Source organism: Haemorhous mexicanus, chromosome 22 (genome assembly GCF_027477595.1).
Source record: "Haemorhous mexicanus isolate bHaeMex1 chromosome 22, bHaeMex1.pri, whole genome shotgun sequence".
Lineage (NCBI taxonomy): Eukaryota > Metazoa > Chordata > Aves > Passeriformes > Fringillidae > Haemorhous > Haemorhous mexicanus.
Window position 1 is genome coordinate 5,606,537 of NC_082362.1, and position 24,784 is coordinate 5,631,320.

The 24,784-nt window shown below is 54.4% G+C and overlaps 3 protein-coding genes across 8 annotated transcripts in view; 2 read left to right on the forward strand and 1 right to left on the reverse strand.

Annotated features, from left to right (window-relative positions):
- Nucleotides 1–39: 39 nt before the first annotated feature.
- On the forward strand, nucleotides 40–10,597 carry STYXL1 (serine/threonine/tyrosine interacting like 1). Of its 2 annotated transcripts, XM_059866074.1 has the most exons (9): nucleotides 44–214; nucleotides 1,280–1,341; nucleotides 1,813–1,951; nucleotides 2,270–2,326; nucleotides 3,218–3,363; nucleotides 4,674–4,819; nucleotides 5,852–5,946; nucleotides 7,590–7,699; nucleotides 9,829–10,597. In XM_059866074.1, exons 1-9 carry the CDS (start codon nucleotides 112–114, stop codon nucleotides 9,958–9,960), a joined length of 990 nt encoding a protein of 329 aa, XP_059722057.1. In that variant the 5' UTR covers nucleotides 44–111; the 3' UTR covers nucleotides 9,961–10,597. The 2 variants fall into 2 exon arrangements, with proteins under 2 accessions (XP_059722058.1, XP_059722057.1); XM_059866075.1 differs by lacking the exon at nucleotides 7,590–7,699 and having other exon boundaries at nucleotides 40–214.
- Nucleotides 10,598–10,897: 300 nt separating this feature from the next.
- TMEM120A (transmembrane protein 120A) lies at nucleotides 10,898–18,232 on the forward strand. Its single transcript, XM_059866072.1, has 12 exons — nucleotides 10,898–11,027; nucleotides 13,045–13,163; nucleotides 13,613–13,729; nucleotides 14,138–14,197; nucleotides 14,872–14,967; nucleotides 15,207–15,296; nucleotides 15,649–15,714; nucleotides 15,825–15,886; nucleotides 16,084–16,176; nucleotides 16,727–16,791; nucleotides 17,350–17,418; nucleotides 17,499–18,232. The coding sequence occupies exons 1-12, from the start codon at nucleotides 10,953–10,955 to the stop codon at nucleotides 17,610–17,612; spliced, it is 1,026 nt and encodes a 341-aa protein (XP_059722055.1). The 5' UTR covers nucleotides 10,898–10,952; the 3' UTR covers nucleotides 17,613–18,232.
- Nucleotides 18,233–18,997: 765 nt separating this feature from the next.
- The window catches only part of LOC132337463 (NADPH--cytochrome P450 reductase), a 29,916-nt gene continuing 24,129 nt past the window's right edge, over nucleotides 18,998–24,784 (reverse strand). For all 5 annotated transcript variants that reach the window (XM_059866068.1, XM_059866069.1, XM_059866067.1 and 2 more), the window contains 7 exons: nucleotides 24,624–24,742; nucleotides 23,380–23,561; nucleotides 22,541–22,690; nucleotides 21,502–21,769; nucleotides 20,468–20,613; nucleotides 20,196–20,281; nucleotides 18,998–19,989 (listed from right to left, as the gene is read on the reverse strand). In XM_059866068.1, coding sequence (XP_059722051.1) covers nucleotides 19,845–19,989; nucleotides 20,196–20,281; nucleotides 20,468–20,613; nucleotides 21,502–21,769; nucleotides 22,541–22,690; nucleotides 23,380–23,561; nucleotides 24,624–24,742 — 1,096 coding nt within the window. In that variant the 3' untranslated portion in view covers nucleotides 18,998–19,844. The remainder of the gene's footprint in view (nucleotides 19,990–20,195; nucleotides 20,282–20,467; nucleotides 20,614–21,501; nucleotides 21,770–22,540; nucleotides 22,691–23,379; nucleotides 23,562–24,623; nucleotides 24,743–24,784) is intronic.

The window sequence follows — 24,784 nt, forward strand, 5'->3', positions numbered from 1 at the left end:
GAGATCCCGCCTTAGGTAACCTTGGAGACCGGCGGGCGTCGCTGCGTGCGGCCGGGCGGGGAGGGGGGAGCGTGGTGTCGCGATAGTCGGCGACAGCCGGGCAGATGGGGGATGGCGGGGGTGATGTTCTGCGAGCCCCGAGACCTCTACAACATCATCAACCAGTACCGGTGGAGATCGCGGCTGACGGAGCCCAACTACCTGTGCCTGCTGGGTGAGGCCGCGGCACGGGCCTGTCCCGGCCTTGCCTTGTCCATGCCTGCCCCCTTCCCTGCCCCTGTCCCTGTCCCTGCCTAGCCCCATCCCTCCCCCTGCTGTTCCTGTCCCTGCTGCTGCCCCTTCCTCTGCCTCTCCCATCCCAGTCCCTCCTCCTGCCTGTGCATACCCCTCCCTATCCCTACTTGTCTTTGCCCTGTCTGCTGCTTCCCCGCCTGCTTCTTCTGCCCCTGCCTGTCCCACTTCCTGCTCTTGCCCCTGCCCCTGCCTGCAGCCAGGCACTGTGCTCAGCCCAGGCAGATATCCTCAGCCAACAGGGCTTGTGAGGAAAAGCACACACATCACTTCTCACCATTTCTGGGGCCTGGCACTTGGGACCTTCCTCCCATCCCATTTCAGGTGCTGTGAGCTGGTGCTGCTTTGCCTTTCCTCGTGCTCAGCTCTCCCTGCTCTCATCAATCCCATGGATACACTCCCCTGCTGCTCCCAGAGGTTTTAGAACTGGACTAGATTTCTCAACCATGACACAAAGATTCCAGATAACCACATTCATTCTGCATAGTGCCAATACCCCCAGAGGGGTGCCTGATATTGCAGTGTCATTCATTGTTTTGGTGAGGGAGTCAGCCAGTTTGGGAGTGGGGTTGGGGTCTCTGCAGTGCCCCTCTCCCCAGCTCTGGAGCAGCAGAGGCAGAGCTGGAGTGCAGAGGCAGAGCTCCAGGGCAGAGCCCCGGAGTGAGGCTGGCAATGCTGCAGGAGCACACCTGGGTCAGGACTAACACTGCTGGTGTTACACACAGACTCACATCAACCCTGGAGTTTGTTATTCCCACACCAGAAGGCCTCAGTTTCTAAAAAAACAAATCACAATCATCAAGGTTAGAAAAGACCTTCAAGTTCATCCAACAGGTAACCCTGCAACACTATAACCACCCCTAAACCATATCCCCAAGTGCCACATGTCCAAACCTCTTTGAGGGATGCCTGAATTCCTACTGACAAAATACAAAGAGGATTCCACCTTTAGAAGCCAATTGCTCTGTCTTGGTTGGTTTTTTTTCAGATGCCCGTTCTCAGTTTGAATTCGATGACAGCCACATTGTTACAGCCCAAAGGATTGTACTGGTGAGGGGATTGCTGTTTGTGTGAACCACCCCTGGATTTAGCAATTAGCAGGAAGCCCAAACTGGTTTGAAACCCACGGGGATTGTCCCAGCCCCTGCCCTGCTCGGCCGATCCCGCGGCTGCCACTGGGGGGATGTATTCTGTCACAAAGCAGAAGTGGCTCCAGCAGCCCCAAGGATTGGCACACAGCAGCTGAAAATCAGGGAAAACATTGCACAAGAGCTCACCCAGCTCAGCCTTGCCTCACAAGGCCAGCGCTGGCATCTGCACCGCTGCTGCTGGTGGAGCAATCAGCGGGATTTGCATCATTCCTGACTCCCAGCCGGGGCTGTCAGTGCCGTGTCCACCCACACGTACAAACCCAACCAACCCAAGCTGGAGAGTTGTAGCTTGCAAGATGTCAGGAGTGCTGGTGCCACCCGAGAAGAGTGGAGCCGTGCCCCTGATGGAATTGCTCTGTGATTTTGGTAGAGTCCTGCGGGGGAGTATGTGATCCCCAATCCCGAGGAGCTGGGCTATGTCAGGTTCTGTGTGGTGTATGACCACGACACTGGCTTTTTGGAGTCCACTGACAATCAGGAGGAGGAGGAGGAGGAGGAAGAAGAAACAGGTACGTGTGACCCGTGTCATTCCAGTCCTCACTGCTGGATAGAGATTCTTCTCATTCCTCATTTAATTTTATGAGCTTGTTGGAAGAGATGTAAATGTTCCCAGTTTTATGTGAAAAACTGTGCCCTGCCTCTGTTTTTTCACTGTGTTGTGTATGTTCTGAGGCTTCAAAAATCCAGGTTTTATTTCAAGGCATTCTGGCAGTCCTGGTTTCCCATCTGTGGATGATCCTCTGAAGCTCCTTGTTGCATGTGAGGAATGGATTCTTTTTTTGGCCACATTTCCCTGAGATTTGGCTTGTCCAACAATTGCCTTTCAGGGAGCAGCACTTCTTCAGAGACTGAAATCAGCAGCTCAGATTCTGTGTGTTCCCAGAGTGAGTACTTCCTTCTTTGAGGGTCACAAAAGGCTTTCACTTCATGATATTGAAAAAGATTTACCTTTAATGGGGGTGGTGATTTGATGGGGTTCACCAAGAAATGTGAAGTGCTGGAAATTCCATGGCATTGTTCAGTTTTCCTTGAACTATGGAAGTGTTTGGCTTTCACACATCCTTTGGCAAGGAGTTCTGCTGTGAGCAGAACCACTTCTGTTTGAGCTTTACAAAGGCTACAGAATTTTAGCAAGGATTTACATCACTTTTTAAAGAAAAAAATAGTGGAGGTGTAAGGGGAATGAATAAAACAAGCAGGTTCCTAAATGCTCAGTGGTGAGGCAGTAGAGGGAAGGTGTGAAGAATCAGAACTGGGTTTCTATTGTGCTGATCTATTTCTAAAGCAGACATAGCTAGAGGGAAGCAGGATGGATTCCTTGGGAGGAAGAGGAGGAGCAGCCATCTCACATAATCTACTTCACTGAGGGGGGTGTTTAAAACATTTGTGAAGAATTTAATTAAGACACTTCCTTTGTTGGAAGTGTTTTCCCCTGTTTGCCTAAAGCAGGTGAAAGAAAAGGGCCTCCATAAAACTAAGATTATTAAATTTAAATTAATAAAACTTCCCTATTATGGAAACTTATTACAAGCATTTCCCAAAGAAAAATGGGGGGAGGAAAATAAATCTGGTCCTAGAAAAGAAACCAGGAGAGGAATAAAAGAGCAGGATGAGAGGGGGAAAGCAGCACCCCCTGTAACTGACCTGCAGCAACAAGTAAAGAATAAGTTGAGCTTTTAACAAAGTTTTCTCCAGAGCTTTAGGTGGAATGAAAAGGGATTTGCTGTGGATGCCAGGGAGGCAGATGGAGACACTGAGCTCTTTGGTCTCTTTAGGTGCTGAGGAAAGAGATGCCCTCTTCCATGCCAGGAACTTGGAGCAGTTCACCCGGCACCCCGTGCTCCTCCTGAAGGGAGGCTACAGGCGTTTTTCAGCCTGTTACCATTTCCTGAAGAGCCACAAGACACTGTGGATGCCCCAGGTGAGATGAGACTAATTTCCAAGTAGATGACATTAATATTCAACTGGTGATGGCTGGTGAATTCAGGTTAGATAGTATTGCAAACCTGGTATGACAGTAATTTCAGACAAAGGGATTGAATGTAATTTGAGTTACTGTGCTTGCTCTGAGTCTCACCACTGATTCTTTTACAGCCACACTTCTTCCTCTTCTATTGCCTGAAAGGAAGTTCATGGAAACAAGCTGGGAATGTTCCCCTGATAACCCCAAAACTGGCCTATGGAGAGTACAGATAACTGAACAAACAGTAGCAAGTGATGGCAGGAAGCAGGTTGCTCTCTCACACGTGGTTATCTGGCATAGTACTCAGCAAATGTTTTCAAACAGAAGTACAATTCCTATCAAGCACTGTGATCCATGTCTTTTCATCAGGAAGGGTCACAAGTGCCTTGTTTCACAAGGCCCAGGAAGAAAACAGCCATCCACTCAAACACTGTGTCCTGATTGCTTGGTTTCACCTAAAAACATCAATCTATTTGGTTTATGAGAAACAATCACCCTTTATTGCACATTTAGAACAGGCAGGGCAGGTTAAGAAGGAGCTGGACAACAGAGCATTTCATTCCAAGGTGTACTGTCTTCCCATTGTTCCCATCTGGTTCCCAGGAAACAGCCCATGACACAGTGCCAACCTGGGGATGCTACAGCACAGGAGAGAAAATTGATTCAGTTTGTGCTGCCCTGTGAAGGGGAATTCACTGCTGAGCTTCCTGCTCACACTCAGCTGGACACAGGCACCTCTTTGCCTCTCAATTGAAGCTTTAAATTGTTAGACTTCTCCTCTGTGCTCCTGGAGCAGTATCCAAGGCACATCCCTGGCTGCCTGTGTGTTTTCCTCCTCAGCCTCCAGGCTGCCACACCAGATGCAGCTGTGGATTTGTGCTGTGCCACTGCAGGGCACCTGCAGCTCTGCAGGTGGCAGATGATTTCATTTAGCCTTGTAAACAGTAACCAGGGAGAACATCAAAGGAATCTGTCTGCTGCAGCCCCTCCAGACAATGGAAAGAATGTATTCCACCTCCTGCTTAGTTGGGATTTGCTTCAAGTAATGCCACAACAACAGTGAGGCAGTTAAATATTCTCAGTAGAACTAGCAAAGACTTCAAAATACAGCAAATCCAGGTGATTGAATGAATCATTACACTAAAATATGTCATGGGCTGCTGACTAAGTGCCTGTTCAACTCTTCACATGACTTCTGTTTAAGAACTGATTGAGCTAATGGGAGCAAAGACACTCTCTAATCTGAGCCTGTGGTTTCTTTCTGGCAGGAGCTAGACACCTTCCAGCCATACCCTGTAGAAATACTGCCTGCAAAGCTATATATGGGCAATTTCAAGCAGGCCAGTGACAAACAAATTCAGAAAGATCTGAGGATCAAAGCACTGGTCAACGTCTCTGAACAGCCTGTAACACTGTAAGTTAAACAGTTCAAGGCTTACCCTCACCAGTGTCTGTGATGTGAAAAAATGAGGTGACACAGAGTTTATTGGCAGAGGACTCAGTGCCTTTGGCCTTCCAAGGAAACCTCTGCAGATTTCAGTGCCATTTCATGCTCAGTTTTCTCATTTCTGCTCTAAAGTTAGCACAACAGCAAAACAGTCCTGCAGGCCTTGACCATGCCATGGGTGAATTGGGTAAGAGGAGGACTGGGAAGCCCTTGGTATTTCAAGTCTATCACATACCACCACTCTTCAGGAAAAACCTGTATCTCTAAATAGCTTTCAGAGAAAAATCTTACCAACACATCTGTGTAAAAGCTAAGTCAGCAATATGTCACATTTTTGGTCTTCCTTCCTTACCTGCTCTGTCCATGAGCAGACAGCCCAGTCTGCAGGCCTTGCTGGAATGCAGTTTCACACAGTGAAAAACCCAGGGGCATTTCTCAAGGTGGTGACCCAAACAAAGTAACAAATCCAGTTACCCACCCCAGGACACAGGTACCAGCAGACATTTCTCATGCCTTTGGCTCCAGAGGAATGTCTCTGCGCTGTGGGTAATATTCCTGTGCCCTCTGCATGATGTGCTTCCACATTTTGGAAATTCCTCACCAATTTTTTGCCTCTCTGAGTCTGTGGAAGGAGGAGATGCTGCCATAGAAACCCACATGAAGGGAACTGGGGGGCCCCACAAAAGAGGCCCCACACACTCTGTGAAAGCACATCTGCTTTCAGTTCATCTGTTTTCACTTCTCTCTCTGTAGGTTATCTATCTGTAGGTTAAGGCATCAATACTGATACCATTGAAATGGAAAATCAGTGATTAAAGTGGTTCTGTGTTACAAACATCTCTGTGCCTCACCATAATAAATCCCTTATCATGATAATGATGTTGATGATTATAAAACTCACAAATGTAACAGCAAACAAAATGATCACCTTGCCTCCAAAAAGCACATCTTGTCAAGGCTGCTCCTCTGCTCCATGGGGTCTGTGTGCTCTTTTTCCAGGTTTGCAGAAGAAGGTAAATCCCTCCATGTATCTGTTCCTGATTCACTCGAAGCAGATCTTTTTTCTTCCTTCCCCACCATTTCTCATTTCATAGGTGAGTGGATCCTGATCTGGAATTCCTGAGTCCTTGCTCACTGTAGGATATTAGATGGGAGTGACAGGAAGCCCAGACAGGAGGGTAAGCACGCCCACACCCTGATGGATACCAGAGCTGCCTCTCTAACCAGCCTGATGGACAGAGAGGAGATTTTACAGGGCATCTGACTCTGATATCCCTGCTCACCTTAAAGGATACCTCACTCTGATAACAGGGAGCTTTCCACCCAAATCTTTGAAGCAGGGAATCTACCAGGGCTCATAGGATTCCCTCTTACTCTTTTGATTCTTACCAGCCCAAATCTTCACCCAGCAGAGCTTTATTTGAAGCAGACTTCAAATAACACACATTAGAGAGCTCAGCACGAGGCATTGATAATCTTTGTGATTTGCAGTGCAGACCCACTGTAGGGCACAGGAAGACTTTCAGGTTGGACAGCATGAACCTGCCTTCAGCTGATTACATCAGATAGGACAAGAAAAAACACACTCTGCAGCTCAGTGCCTGCAGCTCAGGCTCCTGCAGCTCCATCCTGATGCTGTCCAACCATGTTGTTATCTTTTATTTGGCTTATCAAATAACACCTGCCACAGACCAAGGCCCTGCTGAGCTGTGCTGGACAGAGCCAGAAGCAAAAGACCACCCTGTCCCCACAGAGCTTAACCCTAGTACAATATCAGACATGACAACTGCACACAAAGAAACACCATTTGAGGATATCATTTTGTAGTCCTGAACTGAATGTCATTATTTGGTGCCCCTGAATGTTGACATGCCTCTCATTGTGCCTCATGCTTTTTCCCAGTAGTATTTCAGAAGTTTCCTTCTGACATTACACATGATTTGTGGCTGTTTCCAGACCAGACTACAAGAGCCTATTAGCTGCACTTGTGGAAGTGTTCCATTGTTTACCTGATAGTGGAACTGTTTATTTGGCAGTGGAGAGCAGATTACTCAAACCAGAACACGAGACTAAAGCTCTCCACATACTCCAAGAGGAGTGTGCATGTCCTCATGCCAGGTGTGTGTTGGAGTGAGGCCAGTTCTACCCAGATCTTAGGACAGTAGTAGTGCCTCACAATAGAAATGAGTTTTAAAATGCTGGCTTAGTACTTGGGAAAAAAAAACAAAAAAAACATCTTGACAGCACTAAAAGAAAAGGTTTTGCTCTATGAATTCTGGAGTTCAGTTGCTAATATTTTAAAAACATCATTCTGTCTAGAGAGGGAGAGAAAGAATTAAAAAGTTATTCATTAAATATGCAACCTTCCAGGCAAAATAGAATTTCAGTACCTTTAGACCTGTCTGGAGAGAGTTTGTGATGCTGACCACAGCTGGTAGGTCATGAAAGACCACTTCTCCTCAGATCCCCGATGTGAGGGTGACACTGATGTGTAATGAAGCATTGACTGGTCATTGTCATTGGTGCTGCTCTTCAAGGCCACGTTTTAACTGTGGATTTTTAAGAAAGGCAAATGCTTACAGAAATGGGAGCTGGCAGTGCCCATCTGCTGCTGTCAGGGCTCCTGAGGGCTCCTGTCTCTCAGGCTGCAGTCCCCCTGTCAGCTGTCACCAAATTAGTGCCACGGGGAGCTCCATTTCCCAGCTCACTAATTTGTGACTGGCATTTCTTGGCTCAGATGCTCAGCTGGATGTGGGAGCAGTGCTGGTGTTCTCCAGCCTGGGGATCAGCCGGAGCAGCACGGCCACCATGGCCTATCTGATGCACTCCTGCCGCTTCTCCCTGCAGGTATGTCCCTGTCACAGTGCCACACACACTGCCTCTGCACTTCCCTCCTCCTTCTGAAACCCCATCAGTGCAGTAATAAGACATTCTCTGTGACTTCATGCATATATCCACCTGATGATGGAACTGATTATATGATTTGAGACCATGAAGGAGGTGGATTAGGTGTGGTTTTGGATCTATGAGTGCTTACTCTAGAACTTGTGATATTTTTGTTTTTCCTACTTAACTAAGGGGCTAAATAAGCAAAGCTGTGGATACAGAACATGGTATTTATCTCCTGGATTTGAAGGAAAGAGTGGAAGCTGCTGCAGTTAATCCTATCTCTTAATTCCATGATGTTAGAGGAGTTCAGAACCCACTGTTTGCAGGGCTCTCATTTACCATTGACTTCAGCACTGACTCCTTCCAAAATCCTTTTTTATTCCTCCAGAACCAATCCCCTCCCACAGACAGTCCTGTATAGAAATCTGCAATGGGATAACACCTGCCCAGAGGGGATGTGCAGGTCAGATGGCCAGTACAGGCTGTTCCATAGCTCTCAATAAGGAAAGAAATTAGTGAAGGATGGCTGGGAACAGCCTGGCTGTACAAGAGCCTGGTGGCCTCTCCCCTGGTGCCAGACCTTTCTCCCTTTGCATACAACACACAGGCAGCATCTCCTGGTGCCTCCTAACAGGGAGCAGGAGAGTTCCCATGGCAACTGACCAGCCTGTCCTTAAAAAGCTCACCCTTGTTTGGAAAGTTCAGGAGCTTGAAGGGATTGATCCAAACTTCACTAAAGCTGGGTCTGTATCTGATAAGGTGATTGATTTTGTGCAAACATGTCCAATGTAAGAGGAAAGCTCTTTCCATGGCTGTGTGCCAGTGGGTAATTAGAGGCTGAGGGTGCCAGCAGGGCTCAGACAGGGCTCAGCCCCTGCACTAACAGGGATGTGATTGCTCCTGCAGGCTGATAACAGCCACTCACTCACTGAATCACAGAATGTGCTTCCAATAGCAGTGCAAAAGTCAGAGCCTGAGCCTTGCCATTCCCCTCAGTTGGCATCAACAGGTTGGTCTCAGCATTTTACTAAATGCCAAAAAAAGAGAAACCTAAAAGAGAAAGAAAATATTGACAGGGCAGTGCTTGCAACAGATTTCTGTGATCCTCCAGCCAATCCAAGCAAAGATCTTTGAAAGCTTCCAAAAAGGCAAAACCAAGGCAGAGTTGGGATGTGCAGTCCCTGATTCTATTAGTGAGAAATATGTGAGTAGATCTATTGAGTCCAGGGGAACCAGAGACACCCACATTGTGAACCCAGAGGAGTAAATATTGGAATATCAGCCTCACAGCCTGCAGAATCAGCAAGATTAGAAAAACAAACCAATGGAGCACTATCTGCTGACCTTTGGTCTCATTTCCCTTAAGCAACCCTCCAAGTGCAGGGGTCAAACTCTTTTACAAGCAGGAAGATGAGCACTGACAGGAAAACCCAGGGAAGGAGCTGGAGTAATGCTGGTGGATCTGCCCTGTGTGTGTCAGAGTTTCTAGGTGATTACTTAGAGCTAACAAATAATTAAGATTACTGTAATTATTACAGTGGGATAACTGCGAGGTCATAACTGCTCTGCCACATCAGGTCACACCAATCCAAAAACATGATAACCTTCATTGCTTTATAACCTTTATGGCTGATACTTCACTGCTTTGCTCATCATCTGTGGAAGGAACAGCATTTTAGGGTGGAAAATCCAGGACTGCATTGCTCCAGCAGAGGAGAATAACACTCAGTAGTGAAAACAGCCTGAGCTGTCCTCATATCCAGGAGAGCAGAGCATGAAGGGGACAGGTTTCTCTCAGGGTCACATCTGGATCCAGCCTGTCCCCACTTTGGCACCAAAGGTTTCTCTCAGGGTCACATCTGGATCCTGCCTGTCCCCACTTTGGCACCAAAGGTTTCTCTCAGGGTCACATCTGGATCCAGCCTGTCTCCACTTTGGTACCAAACTCCTCTCTGCAGGTTCTTGCTGTCCAGCACAGGCAGCAAATACAAAGCTGTGTTGACTGAAGTGTAGCTGCTTTGTGAAAATGCCCAAGATTCACTTTCTGTTCAATTCCTAACACTTCTCCACTTTCTTTCTGTTTGCAGAGAGCTTGGAAATACCTTCTGAAATGCAAAATGAACATGAGACCACACCGGGGCTTTGTGGAACAGCTCTCAGCCTGGGAGACCCAAATCTATGGGTACCCAGTCACAGACGTGTCTGAACCAAATTACTGACAGAGAACATCCCGTGGGCAAAGCCACTTCCCTTCCCCTCTCTGGGGAGAAAGTTACTTGAAAGCTGTGTGAAAAAAGACCCAAATGTAATGGAAAAGCTTTCCTCTAGCTCCATGTCATTTTGGGTCAAGATCTGGAGCTTCCTGGGGAACTCACCTGTGCTGGAGGAGGTTTGGGGAATGCAAGTCCTGCAGGATGTGGCCCATTAGACACAGCTTGATTCTTTTGTAAGCAAAGGGGATTATAACCACAGCTGTGGGGCAGTCAGTAGGGTTATCCCTGTAAGGGTTTGTTACTCAAGGTCTGGAATAGTAAATTTAGAGTCTGACAGTGCCCACCTCCAGTTCAGAGAGGTGACCAGAGAATTTCCCTGTTTCAGAAGTCCCTGTGCCCTGTGAGTGCCTTCTCAGCCACCACGGCCTCTCACAGCCTCGCTGGCTGGGTTGTTGACAAGTTCACCCTTCCCATCTGCTGCCTTCTAATCGTACAACCCAACCTCTGGGCAGAGGTGGTGATTTTAAAGCCCCAGTGCTGCCACATGAAACCTCAACCAGTACCTAAATCAGTACCGTCCTTTCTCTTACAGCACTCCGAATTCTGTACTTTGAATCACAAAATAAAACAACAGAAAACCCTCCTTGCCTTTGCAGCACTCTGTGTTTGGGATTTAGCGGTGGGTTTGTTTCTCATTCTGACACGCGCGCCCAGGGCCGGGAGCGCACCCCGAGAGCTGCCCCAGCTGGGAGCGAGCCCGGCGCACCTCACACGGCCCGTGCTCCAGCCGAGGGCTGCGATTCGAGAGAATTCCCGTTTTCCAGGCTCCGCTTTAGAGGGAATTTCTCGTTTTCCAGGCTCCGCTCTAGAGGGAAACACGGAATAAAAGAGGCCCCGCCCTCGGCCCCGCCCCGGGGCGTGCCCGGAAGGGGGCGGGGCCAGCGCCGCCCGTCGCCGCGGGCCGGGCCGGGCCGGTCACCGCCGCCGCCATCGCCGCCATGGCCTGGGGCGCCTCGCTCGCCGAGTGCCTGCGCGAGTGGGAGGAGCTGCAGGACGGCTACCAGCGCATCCAGGTACCACCGGCCCCGGGACACCCCGGGCACGGGCCGGGGGAGCGCTCCGGCCGAGCGCGGCACGCCGCGGTTACCGGCACCGGGGGTGGGGGATCCCCCGCGGGTGCCCCGCAGCATCCCCGGCGGGCACGGCGGGAGTCGGGCTGCCCCCGCTGCAGTCCGGGTGCTTTCCCCCCGTGCCCCAGCCCTCGGGTAAGAGCCGTGTGCCTTGGGGCAAAGCGTTTCGGAGCAGGGCAGGGGTGCCGGGCTGTGCCGGGCTGTGCCGGGCTGTGCCGGGCTGTGCCGGGGCGCGGGGCTCCGGAGGAGCGGGGTTCCCGGGTCTGATGCCCCAGCCCGCCGCGGACGTGGCGTGGACACCTCAGATCTCCCGGTTTTGCTGCGGGGAGCGGCGGTGCCTGGCGTGGCACGGCCGGACGAGGTGCGCAGATGCTGTTTCAGTCCTTATCGCTGCTCTCAGCCCGGCTCGGGGCAGCCCGGAGACAGCCAGCCCCGCGGGGACACCGGCTAGCAGAGCCGAGCGCTCCCGGAACGCTCCAGGCACGCTTCAGCCCGGCGCCGTGTCCCCACTGCCGTCCCCTGTCACCGCCGGGCTGGCCGGGGGCTCCGTGCCAGGAAGGTGACCGGTGTCAGAGGTGCTTCCACCTGCTTTGTGTAATCCCCAGGGCGCTGCCTGCCGGAGAAGGAGTGGGCAGGGTTCAGCTCACACAGGGTCACCCAAGGGAAAGGTTGGCCAACCATCTCCTGCTGCCGCTCAGGTCACTCGGCTGCAGCTGCGCCCGTTCCCTTTCCCCCTCCTTCCCCCCCGAGAGCGGGGTGAAGCGGATGTTGTTGCGGGCACGTCGCTGCTGTGCCCAGATCTGGGGCAAGGGAGGCTTTGAGAAACCTCCTCTTGCTCCATAGGGGTTGCGTGGATGTCCCGGGTCGCCCACTCCGAGCCCTGAGTGCAGCCAGTCAGCGCCCGCCCTTCCCTTCGGACACCTCCTCCCGGGTCACTCCTCACCCAGGCTGTCTCCGATGCTGGCACGGCTAAAGGACTTGTCACAAAAGCCACTTGCTCACAGTTAACTCCAGAGCCAGGAGGAGGTGACTCTAGATGGCAGCAGGAAAGCTTGATGGTCAAGCAGGGAATGTCCTCGGATAAATCAGGGACATAAATCACTGCTGTGGAACCGGGACTATCTGGGATCCGTTCCCTCCTTGCTGCTGCTTGTCACCAGAGGGAGAAGGGTTCTCTCCTCTGCTCTTGGTTTCACCTTTCTCCTTTGGGAACAACTTTTAAAATCTGGTGATCAAGTGGTTGATAAGAGCCACAGAGGTTAGAATTTGTTTGTGCCAAGGTCTAGTCCAAGGGTTGGTGTGAGCAGCGTGTCATTCCCTGCTGGAGGTGGCACTCAGGCTGCTGTGGCCGAGGTGAGGCTGTTTTCCTGCTGACCTGGACAAGCAGCAGCAGCATTGATCCAGCAGCTCTCCCCTTTCCCTACTAAAAATAGTGGAGAAATGCAGCCAGCCTTGTCCAGGTGTGGTTGGGTTACAGGGCACTTGGCTGCAGCCCTGCTGGGAGCCTTCCTCTTTGTCCAGCTCATGGACAGGCTCCTTCCAGCCTCCCAGGGGTGCACAGGTGGAGCCCCCAAAGCCACGAGCTGGGAGAGCTGGAGGCACAAGAAGCTGCTCATCCTGTCCCAGCACTCAACGCCACTGTGGTCCCACAGTTGTACCCTGGCCCACCCAGCGTTTATTCCCAAATCTTTCCCATCTGCTGTGTGCAGTCATTGGTGTCCTGAGCACGGGAACATCCTGTGGATATCCTGCTTGGGGCTGGGGCTGGGCATCCCCATGGAAGCAGGGCTGGCTGCAGGCTGTCCCCAAACACACCTGGCCTTCTGCAGCCACCCCTCCTCTGACCCAGCAGCAGCACAGGTGAAATTAAGGACATTTTTTAACAAAAGCATCATAGAGAGCCCAAGGACAGGGGTGTCTGGGCAGGCAGCTCTAACATGTGCTGGTCTCTCCTTCCCAGGACAACCACAAGCTGTACAAGCAGAAACTCGAGGAGCTGACCAAGCTGCAGGATGGGATCTCCAGCTCCATCGCCCGGCAGAAGAAGCGGCTGAAGGAGCTGTCCCTCTCCCTCAAAAAGTGAGTCAGTGCTCTGTGACAGCACAGGAGGGGAGAGCAGCAAGGACGGGGCTGCTGAGCTCCCCTCATGCCTCAAATCCAAACCTCTCTGCAGGCAGGAGCTGTGGGGAGGCTGTTCTTCCCCAGCCCCCCTTTCCTGTGCCCTGATTGCAGTTCAGAGCTTGCAAGGGTTTTGCAGGTACCATGAACTGCTCCCCTCCTGCACAAAGCTCTCCCCATCCTTGCTAAGGGTGAGACCCCCATCTGGCCTCACCTTGCTCCCTCCTCTTGAGCAACATCACAGCCTGACAGAGGAGCTCGGCCTGCAGATGGAGTTGTGGACTTGCCTCCCATGCACCTTCCCTGTCCTTGGGGTGTCCTTGCCCCAGTCAGTCACTTGTGGAGTGCCAGCACGTGCTGGTCACGTTCCAGAGGCTCTCCTGGTGCCAGTGCCTGTGTTTGCTCCCCAGATGCAAAGCCCAGGCGACTCCCGAGCAGGAAGCATCCATCCAAGAGACCCAGAGCCTGATTAAAGAGAGGCAGAACGTGTTCTTTGAGATGGAGGCCTATCTGCCAAAGAAGAACGGGTGAGAAGGCACCTCAGCTCTGGGTGGGCCACCAGGGCCACCCTCCACATCCCTGTGGCTCTAAGGCACAGACCCCGGAGCTGTCACCCTGCACCCAGCGGTGTCACAGCTGTGCTGCTCCACTTGGGCTCCCCCAGGACACCTGGGCAGGAGCCAGCAGTGCTGCCCCTCACTCCTCTGCCTGGCCATGGCCATCACCCATCCTTGCACAGTGGTTGTGCCCGAGGAGAAGCCCTGGTGGCTGTGGGAGGTGGGCTGTGTGCTCCCCCACCCGTCCCCCTGCCCGTGGGAGGGGATTCCAGAGGGTTTGTGGAAGCACCTGAGGGCTCATCCCTGGCCCCACTGGTGGCACAAGAGGGGACAGCTCCACAGGCAGGTCCTTGTCCTCACGCTCTGCTCTCTCCCCAGGTTGTACCTGAGTCTGGTGCTTGGCAATGTGAACGTGACACTGCTCAGCAAACAGGCCAAGTACGGCCCCTCCTTGCTGCTCCTCTGATTTTCCTGGCTTGGGATCCCCTTGGCACCAGGAACAACAGCTCCTCCCAGGCAGACACGGGGCTGGCTTGGCTCACCTGGTGTAGATTCCCTTCCTGAGCTGTTTTCTGCATCACTTCCCAAGAATCAGCCAAATCCTTGGCTCCCCCTCACATTCCTGTTGCTGGGCTGGGTTGGACTATTAGCTCTGACAAGTTAATGGGATCCTCCACCAAAGCCATGTCCGTGTTTCCACTGTATTAGGAACTTCCAGGAAAGACAGACAGTGGGTAGTCCCCTCCTCTTCCCTTGGGGAAACACCAGAAGTTGGTTTTGGCCCCTTGGGGCCTTTCCCTTGCCAGAGATGCCCAGCCAGGAGCCACTCCCCTCTCCCTCTGTTCCAATCCTCCCCTTGGAGATGTGTGCACATCCCAGTCTGCCCATCTTCCCCACCAGGGCCACCCCCAGGCTGGGGTGGTTTGGGGAGCTCAGACGTGTCCCAGCTGTGAGGAAGCAGCCTGATGTGCTCTGCTCTCAGACATACCCCCAAGGCAAGGTTCTTCCTGAGTGTCTCCCAGAAACATCACTTTGCCCAGCCAGATGGGATGGGAGGACACAGATTTCCAGCAGCCTCCTTGCTCCAAGCCTGCCCTTGTGCTTCCCTGCAGGTTTGCATATAAAGATGAGTACGAGAAGTTCAAGCTCTACCTCACCATCATCCTACTCATTGTCTCCTTCTCCTGTCGGTTCCTCCTCAACTCCAGGTGAGTCTGGCTTGGTGCTGGGCAGAGATCTCCTCCCTGCCCTTCTCTCCCACCCTGGAATATCCAGAGCTGAACGGGAGATCCTGCTAAAGCATCTGGAGATGGTGTGGCCTTTGTGGCTGCGTGGCCATGGTGGGCGGTGGGGAGCAGGTCCCTTCCCTTGGGGTGGGTGTCCCACGGGCTGTCACCGTGCCTGTGCCCTCAGCATGTGCCTTTACACCCTGCTCCGTGTCACCCAGGGTGACAGACGCTGTCTTCAACTTCCTCCTGGTGTGGTACTACTGCACCCTCACCATCCGCGAGAGCATCCTGATCAACAACGGCTCCAAGTGAGTGCCCTGGGCCCGGGGAGGGGCTGGGCCTTCCCTGCAGGCCTGGGGGAGCTGGGCCTGTCACAGGGGAGCAGCTCCCTCCCACTCAGGGTGTGTGGCAAACCCTGCTGGGAGCCGCAGGAGGGGGCAGGAGGAACCTCCCGTTCCTGCGGGGGCGGCGCGGGCAGGTGGAGCTGGAAGGGCCCTGGTGCTGCCCAGCCCCGAGGCCCTGGGTCCTGCTCTGAGGCATTTCCCAACCAGCCCTGGGAGCTTGGGGTGGCTGGGGCTGGGCTGCTCCACTCTCCAGGCTGCCTTTGGCTCTGGATTCACGCTCCAGATGTGACGGTGCTTCTCTGTGTCTGCCCTCCAGGATCAAAGGCTGGTGGGTTTTCCATCACTACATCTCCACCTTCCTCTCAGGTGTCATGCTGACGTGGTAAGTCTGTGTCCCTTGTCCCCTGGAGGGGCTGCCTGGGCTGTGGGACAGGCAGGGCTGGCTGTCCCCTCCCAGCCCCATGTCCCCCAGCCAGCACTGTCTCTCCACAGGCCAGATGGGCTCATGTACCAGATGTTCAGGAACCAGTTTCTCTCCTTCTCCATGTACCAGAGTAAGTGCTGCCATGTGTGCTGGGACAGGGACTGACCCCCAGGTGCTGGGAGTGCCTGCAGAGCTCTACACACAGAGACCTGGCTGCAGCTGCTCAGCTCTCAGCTCACCTGGCAGTTCCCTTGGCCTCGTGGGATGATGCTGAGGCTGAAGGTGATCCCTGGGCAGCTCCTGACAGCAGCCATGCTCTCCTTGCAGGCTTTGTGCAGTTCCTGCAGTATTACTACCAGAGTGGGTGCTTGTACCGGCTGCGAGCGCTGGGAGAGAGGCACAACATGGACCTGACTGTGGGTGAGTGGGATGGCCCCTTGCTGGTGCTCAGCTCACTGGGAGCTGTGGGTTCTGCTGAAGGGAATGGTGACACTTTGATTTGAGGTCACTTTCATCAGTGGCAGGAAGAGTAAAAGCTACAAGTCAAACCAAGGCATCCCAGAGATGCTGTCCCATCTCCTGTGGAGCAGCCCCACCCCATAGGATGCTTGTCCCCCTCCTCCTGCTCTGCTGGGACCACCAGCCCATAGCTGGCTCCCTCAGGATGTGAAGTGGCAGTGGATGTGGCTCTGGGCATCCCAGGTTTCCCCAGGAAGCTCCTTCAGACATGACACCTGAGGGCAGGAGCTGAGGGCCAGCTCCACTGGAGCCCAGAGCCCTGTGTTGGATTGGGGGTCCCTGCCACTGTCCCCCCTGCCAGTGCCCACAGTGAGGCTGGAATGGCAGGACCTCCTCAGCCAGGCACGTGTGGGCACTGAGCCTCCCTGTCCTCCACGTTTGGAGGAGCTGGGCTCCAGCCCCTGTCCACCAGCCCATTCCAGCTCCTGACAGAAACCTTCATCCTTTGCAGAGGGCTTCCAGTCCTGGATGTGGAGAGGCCTCACGTTCCTGCTTCCCTTCCTCTTCTTTGGGCAGGTGAGGCTGCCCCAGCCCTTGCAAGAGGCCAGAGCCTGGGGTGGGAGTGGGATGTGCCACATTCCCAGCTGTGCCCGGTGGCCTGGACAGGGCACAGCCCCCACAGGCTGCCACAGCAGGGAAATGCTTCCAACAAATGCTGACCTCTCCCTCCAAAGCACCCACCACAACTGGGGAGGAGCTGGGGTGGTTCTGATAGGTGCTGCAGTGAGAACCCTTCCAAAGCCTTTCCAAAGCCCTCCTGAGCTCCAGCTTTGAGCTGCTGCTGCTGAAAGGATCGAGCCCTTCCTTGGTCAGATTGTGGAGGCTGATGGCCAAAGGCTGCTCTGAGGCTTCCTGAGGCCCTTGGGCTCCAGCTGGCCTGAAACAGGGGGGATGCTCCAGCTGGGGTCCTCTGGGAACAAGCCCTGTGTCCCTGAGCCTGGATGGGCTTTCACTGCCCATCCAACACAAGGTTGGTGTGGGGTTTATACCCAGAGGGAGCAGCTGGACAGGCACCAGCCTGGGGCTGAGCTCTGAAAGCAGCAGCAGCTGCCCTGAATCTCCTCTCCCCTGCAGTTCTGGCAGCTCTACAATGCCATCACCCTGTTCCGCATGCTCCAGCACCCCGAGTGCAAGGAGTGGCAGGTAAGGAGGCTCCTGGGAGGGCCCTGGCAGGGGGATGCCCAGGCAGTTCCTCCTGCTGACCCCAGCCTCTCCCCCCACAGGTGCTCATGTGCGGCCTCCCCTTCTCCATCCTCTTCCTGGGCAACTTCTTCACCACCCTCCGTGTCGTCCACCAGAAGATCCAGAACAAGAACCAGGACACGAAGGAGAACTGAAGTGGGGCCCTGTGGGGGCCTGGACTGTTTCTCCCCACTGGCTCCATCCCCTGTCCCCATCTCCTCAATTCCGTCCGGACTCTGGGGTCTCATCCCATTCCTTGGAGGCCTGGGTGTGGGACAGAGCTTGGGGCCTGCTCCTGGACAGGAGCACAGGGCTGGATCCGTGCTGGCGTCACTCAGCTGCAGCCAGGAGCACCCTGCACCTCCTGTCCTGGCTGCCTGCCTCATCCAGACAGCTTGGGACAGCCACTCCCCTCCCTGGCACTGGGAGTTCTCTGGATGCTGCTGCTCCCCACTGGGACAGGGCAGTGTCCAGGGACTGCCTCCCACAGCTCCTGGGGTGCTGGAGGCTCCCCCTTTTCCCCCCCAGCCCTGTGTGCTGAGGGCAGAGGCCCTCCAAGGGCAGCTGGGGTGTGTACAGCCCTGATTCCAGGGCTGCCCCAGCTCCTCCCTCACCCTCAATCCACAGGGAAGGGGTGGCAGGGGCACAGGAGGGGTGGGAGGAGCAGGAGCTGGGGCTGTGCAAGGAGCAGCCTGGGCTGGCAGCTCCTGAGGCTGCAGATGTGAAAATAAAGGGAAGGAGCTGCCCTGGGTCACCAGAGCAGTCTGGGAACAGCTCCCACTCTCTGCTCTGTGGCTTTGGTTCATCAGGAAGGGGGTCCTGGCACAACCTCCCTGAAAGGAGGGTGGAGGTGGGGGGCAATAGGATGCAATTGTCACAATAGGACAAGAGGAAAGAACCTCAGGTTTCACCAGGGGAGGTTTAGATAGATATTAAGGAAAATGTCTTCACAAAAAAGGGCTGTCCAGCCCTGACAGAGGCTGCCCAGAGCAGCTGTGGAGTCTCCATCCCTGCAGGGATCTAAAAGCCATGTAGATGTGGCAGTTGGGGACATGGTTGAGTGGTGGGTTTGGTAGTGCTGGGTTAAGGGTTGGACTCAATGACATGGAGGGCCTTTCCAGCCTAAATGAGCCCATGATTTTATGAAAAGTCATCTCCCTGTGCCCTTCCACCAGCCTGAGCTGCAGGGGGTGCTCCTGCCCCAGTCTGCACAGGCTGTGGCCACCCAAGGAGCCCAGCAGAACTTCAGCGTCCCAGGAGGTGGGGAAGAGACACCTTGTACCAGCTGTACCAGCACCGGGAGCTCTGGAAGAACCAAAGAGCAGGTTGGGCACAGCTGCACCCCAGTCCAGAGCCCCCCACTGCCATCCTCCCTCCCCTCACAGCCCAGCACTCAGGGTAGGGGCTGCACCCAGCTCAGCCTAAACCCAGAGCTGCCACCACATCCCCAGATTTCCTCCTGGTTATCCATTGCTCCTCCTGCCTCCTTCTTCCCTCTGGCTGAGCAGAGAGATGCAGGAAGCAAACTCCAGACACAGGATTTTTATTCCAAGGGTAAATGTATTTAAATAATTTACAATCATTGGACAGCCTGGAAGTCTGGGGTTTCTGTTGTTTTTTGGTTTTGGTTTTTTTTTTTTTTTTTTGTTTTCCATGCTAAAATCACAAAGATGTTCAAAATAAAAACCGTATTTAAAAAATGACCGTACATGGTGTGAGGGAGGGGCTGGGCTCAGGGGAGCAGGCAGGGCCCCCACGGGCTGAGACCCCACCTCCAAACCAGCTGTATTCCACAGGGAGAGGAGCTTCCCCCTGCTGCTGGAGCCAGGGCAGGCAGCAGGAATGGAGCAGGATATGCTGCTGGGGCCATGGGACAGCTCTGTGCCCAGAGCCAGTGCCAGCCCCACATGTCAGGGCTGGGCAGACAGGGTGGCAGGAGGGAGGCAAAGCTGCAATCCCAGCCCCAGCACAGCCCCTCCACCCCCTGCTGTCCCTGCAGGCCAGGCTGGGCTCCAGCCCCGGGGATAAGGCACCACCTCGTGTCCAGGGAAGGACTCCCTGGCAGTGTCTGTCCCTTGTGGCCGTGTCCCTGGCCTCAAGGCCAACGCTGGTGCCATGGGGTGCACCCTGAGGTGCCGGTGACACCGCAGCTCCTGGACAGCAGCCTGAGCTACCCCCCTGCCCCTCTCAACCCTTTTCACCCTCTGGGGGCCCAGCCTGCCCCGAGGGAAGGCCGAGGCCCAGGGAGGGTTGGGAGTGACACCGGGGTAGCCGTGGGCTGGGGACCACACCGTCACCCACAGCAGCAGTGGGCGAGCAGGCACTTGCCAGCTCCCCTGGCCCACGCCTGGGGACCTGTTCTCTCCCTGGCCCCGCCAGCCCCGCTCTTAGCTCCACACATCCAGGGAGTAGCGGCCCTTTGTCATCAGTTTCTTTACATAGTCCACGGCCTGGGGCTGGCTCATGTTCCCAAACTCGGACACGATCTCGTAGAAGGTGTTCTGCACGTCCCGGGCCATGTTCCGGGCGTCGCTGCAAACACGGAGTGAGTGAGACACCAGAGCACAGCCACAGAGCCTCCTCCAGCTCTGGAGGGCATGCTCACCCCAGCCCCCTGCCCTCCTCTGAAGCAGGACAGCATAACCCTCCCAGGGCTTGTAATGCACAGCTGGGGAAACTGAGTCACGCTCTTCTTCCTGAGAATTGCCCCCAAATCCCCATCCTGTGCCCAGACCTACCCGCACACGTAGATGTGAGCCATCCCCTCGTTAACCAGCTTCCAGACATTCTCCTTGTTCTTCTTCAGTAAGTGCTGGACATAAACCTGGCAGGAAACATGGTGGGAGTGAGGGGAGAGGAGCAGAGCCCCCACACCACAGACCTTTGAGAGGGAGGGAAGGCAAGGCTGTGCTCATGGCTCTGGGAGGCAGGGCAAGTGCTGGGTGCTCCTGCCTGCCATGGGAGTGATGGTGGGCAGCAGGAACAAGTGGCAGGAGGAACAGTGTGGTACCTTCTCAGCCTGGTCCCTGGAGAAGGCCACGTTGAGCTGGGTGAGCACTCCCTCCTTCTGGAAGCGGGCCAGCTCCTCCCGGTACAGGTAGTCCTCGTGCTCGTGGCGGCAGCCATAGTAAAGCACTGTCTCACCCACCTCCTTGCCTGCAGGGTGGGTCACACAGCCCTCATCAGCTGGGCCCTGCCAGCCCCCAGCCCTGCCCCTTCCCAACCTCCCCTTGCCCTGACACCCCCAGCAGCCCCCAGCCCTGTGCTCTCCCCCACCCTGGGCTCGCAGAGCTGCATGATGGTTTCTGATTACAAGGGGAAGCTCAGGACTGATTCTCAGCAGCGGCCACAGGCTTTAGAATCAAGTCTGAGTGATCTGACTGGAGTTACTTGGAGGTGGGGTGGTGGCATGTGGTATTCACATGCCCTCTGAACAGAGAGAACCTGTGAGACAAGCAGAGAAGAAGGAAAACACAATTCTTATCTCGCTTGCTGTGCCTGTGTTGTGCTAAAGTAGAATGCAGTATGGAGATTGTTTACCAAAGTGATGGTGTTTTGTTCCCTTGCCCTATCAGGGCCAAGAAGTGTGTGTGTGTGTGTGTGTCAGACTGTCATGGGAGAGTCACGAGAGAATCAGAGATGAGTGCAGTTCTGTGCAGTTGTGAGCAAGAGTGAGAGCATGGCAGATTAAGTTTAGATGAAATGTACACAGTATAGTATAATAAAGTAATTCATTAGCCTTCTGATGATGGAGTCAGATGGATCATTCTCCCCTCTTTGTTGGAGTCGCCTTTGATTGACAATAGTGGCAGAGATCAGACAAGTGCTCCAGGTCTGTCCACCCCCAAACATCCTCAGTGGCCAAGAACAGGAAAGAACACCCTTGTGTGGACAAAACCCCTCGGCCCTATTCACCCTGCCCCAGCACTCTGCTTTTGGCTGGACCCACTAGCCACAAGAGCAGCAAAGCTGCACCTTGGAGGCACCAAACTGCTGCCACAGAGCCCTGCAGCAGCTCCAGCCCCTGGGCACTCACTCACTCACCCTGCTGCTTGAGCCAGGCCCTCTCCTGGATGAAGCCGAGGAAGGGCGCGATGCCGGTGCCCGGCCCGATCATGATCACGGGCGTGCTGGGCTTGAAGGGCAGCCGGAACTGCGACTTGCGCACGTACATGGGCACCAGGGAGCTGCTCCCCTGCTGCCCGGGCACCTTGCTCCTGAGCCAGCTGGTGGCCACCCCTTTGTTCAGGCGGCCCGTCTTGGTCTCGTACTCCACCGTCACGGCACAGATGTGGATGGAGTTGGGATGGACCTGTTTGGGGGGTAGAATATAAGGAAATGAAGATAGTGTAGAAAGTAATCTTACCCCTAAGGAGCTGCAGCTGGGCCAATTATTAAAGATCAGGAGCAGGCCTGACTTGAACAGGCCACAGCTGTGACCAGTGAGAAGAGTGCTATAAAAGAGTGGGGTGGGTGGTTCAGAGGGGAACTGGAGGCAGTTGGCTGCTTTGTGGAGAAGAAAGAGTCAGTGCTCTGAGGAGATGCCCATGAGAAACAGCAAGAAGGTGTGAAACTTTTGCAACAGGAGACAACAGTATGGAACCCCTGCAATAAGATGACAACAGACCTGCAGGGAAGAGATGCTGGAACCAAGCAGAGAAGGAGCCCCGGGAGCCCACACTGTGCTCAGGAACGGGGACAAGTTCACCACTGTGTTAACATTAGGACAGCTATTCCTTCCTATGTGCTCCTCATGGGGATTCTGTCTTGTCCTCAACTCACCACAGGACCACTGAGCTTCCCTGGAGGTTGCCAGGAGGGACTTTTGACCAGCCCCTAAAATGCCACCTTGCCAGGCAAAGGGGCAAAGAGGAGCAGGGCTCCAGAGAGTGTATCAGGGCACAGCTGGCTGCAGCATGGGACTCCGCACAGACCCTGTGGGAAGCTGGGATAACTCCACGCATGGAGATGACTAAATCTGCTCCTCTCATAGCAAATGTCACCAGGAGGAACTCCCAGCTGAGGGGAGCTGCAGCTCAAGAGGTCCCTCCACAGCCCCATTCCCTGCTGGAAGCACACCCACCTTGGAGGAGGAGGCGATGGAGTAGTAGCGGGCCTGCAGGCGGGGCAGGAGCTCGCACAGGTGGTCGATGGGGGGGCGCAGGGAGGGCATGTCCTGCAGGATGGCCAGGATGTTCCTGCGGGCCTCCACCACCCAGCTGAGGTACAGCTCCTGCAGGTAAGGAGAGCACAGGCATCATAACCTCCCCACAGGGCTGGCAAACACCTCCCTTGAGCCTGAATTGCTGCTAGTAAAGTCCAGGGTAAAGAAGCAAAATGGGCCTTTGCATAATATCCACAGATATTTTCATTCAGCTGCACAGTGAGATGTTCAGGTGTGGAGGGACAGAGTGTAAGAGAATAGAGCAGAAGGCACTCTCACCCCTGAGGAGTTGCAGCTGTACTAATCAAAGATTAGGAACAGGCCTGCCTCTAACAAGCCACAGCTGTGTTCAATAAGAAGATGAGTGCTACAAAAGAGCAGGTTAGCTGGTTGAGAAGGGAGCTGGAGTTTGTTGGCTGTACTGTGAGGAGCTGCCCATGAGAAGTCACCAAGCAGGTATGGAACTTTTGCAGTAAGATGACAACATTCAGGTCTCCAGCACACACGCCTGGAGAGTCCAGCTTCCTCTCCAGGGGCCTGGGGGCTGACTGACCCTGGTCTGGGGGCAGTACAAAGATAAAGGCCAATCAGGGAAATGGGAGGAAGTGGCTCAGGAGCATAGGGACAGACATAGGAACAGGAGAAGGAGCCAATGGGGTGTCACTTAGGTGATGCTCCCTAGTGCCTCCTTGCCCCCTGGGCTCTCTGGGTGCCTTTTGGGGATCCCCCAGCCCAGGTGGGCAGGGCAGTGCTCCCACCTTGCCCTCAGCAGCAGACGAGGCCATTTTGCGCAGGCGCTCCTGCTCGCCGCTGTCCGAGGCGTACTGGGCCAGCTCGTAGAGCACGTTGGTGCGGGGAGGGTTGGTGATGTCCAGGTAGTAGGTCAGGGCTGTCCGGTAGGATGTGGGGCAGGGGAAGGGATGCTTCTTGTTGGATTCCTCTGGAGAAGTGGGAGAGAAAGAAAAATTAAAAATCACCCATCCTGTGCTGTTGTGTTGAGAGGTTTTGTGCCGGCTGCTACACACAGAGAGTGAGGGCTGGACACAGAGCAGAGTGGGTTTCATGGAGGAGAGAGCAGCCTGTGGGTCAGAGTCCCAGCTCAACACTGAATCACCTCCCTCCCCAGCCAGCTCTATTCCCAGAAGCCCATTTTGTATTTCACAGATGCTGCCTGTCAGTTTAGCAGCAAAAAATACACCCTGTGTTCCCTAAGGGGCTCCCTGCCCCGAGATGTGCACACACAGTCCAGCAAACCCCCAGGCTAAGCAGGGGGCTGCCCTCCATGGCTAATTTGGCCTTAGGCACTCACACCTCCATCAGATCTGGCCTCAAAAGTGTCCTTAGGCTCTGTCAGCCACATACAGCTGTGCCAGCAGTCAAGGCTGGAGCCATTCTGTTCAGCCTTGAGAGGTCCATAAGGGACAGGAATGACAGCACAGGACACTGCACAGGGGCCACAGGCCCCAGCAATGCCTTAAATCCACTTTGTCTCTAGAAACCAGGAGCTCTCTCAGGCTTCTGGGCCAGCACATCTGTTGCCTCAGGTCTGGCTGTGCTGCTCCAGGACTGTGATGGGCAGCAGCTGCCATCCCCTCCTGCCAGAGGCTGGGAATGCTACCCAGGAAGAGCTCCTTGAATCAGCACAAGTGCTCCCTGCTGGCAGCTCAGTCCCCAGGCCTGTGCCTCCTCCCAGGACTGAATAACATCTCACACACTCAGGGCCCTGAGGAGCTCCAGGGCTGCTGAAGGATGCTCTGGTGGGCTGATGCTCCATAATTAGGAGTGTGCTGTTACATAATTTGTTGTTGAATGGGCTCACCAAGCACATTTGACAAGTGACCCACTTCAGCTGATCTCAGCAAGCAGGCTCTGAGCCCCTGCTAAAATAGCACAACACTGAGAGGGGCTGTGGGACATCTGGAGGTGCCCCACAGGATTTGAGGGTGAAGAACAGATGGCACAGCTGGAGAACTGGAGACCCTCAGGGGTCATCCCTACTCACCATCCAAGTTGTTTAGGGACATGACAGTGTCCAGGTCCGTGCCCAGGATCTCACCAATCTGGTTCACCAGGGAGGAGTCGTTGGCTGGGTACACAGCCACGTGGTCCCCAGACTCATACCTGGCACAGAGCAGGAGGAGAGCATATGGAACACCTGTACCA

Coding starts and splice junctions, on each gene's coding strand:
- TMEM120A (XM_059866072.1), top strand. CDS start 10,953: ATGGCCTGGGGCGCCTCGCTCGCCGAGTGCCTGCGCGAGTGGGAGGAG. Junction 11,028..13,044: donor ACGGCTACCAGCGCATCCAG/GTACCACCGGCC, acceptor TCTCCTTCCCAG/GACAACCACAAGCTGTACAA. Junction 15,715..15,824: donor TCAGGTGTCATGCTGACGTG/GTAAGTCTGTGT, acceptor GTCTCTCCACAG/GCCAGATGGGCTCATGTACC.
- STYXL1 (XM_059866074.1), top strand. CDS start 112: ATGGCGGGGGTGATGTTCTGCGAGCCCCGAGACCTCTACAACATCATC. Junction 1,342..1,812: donor CAGCCCAAAGGATTGTACTG/GTGAGGGGATTG, acceptor TGATTTTGGTAG/AGTCCTGCGGGGGAGTATGT. Junction 5,947..7,589: donor CACCATTTCTCATTTCATAG/GTGAGTGGATCC, acceptor TTCTTGGCTCAG/ATGCTCAGCTGGATGTGGGA.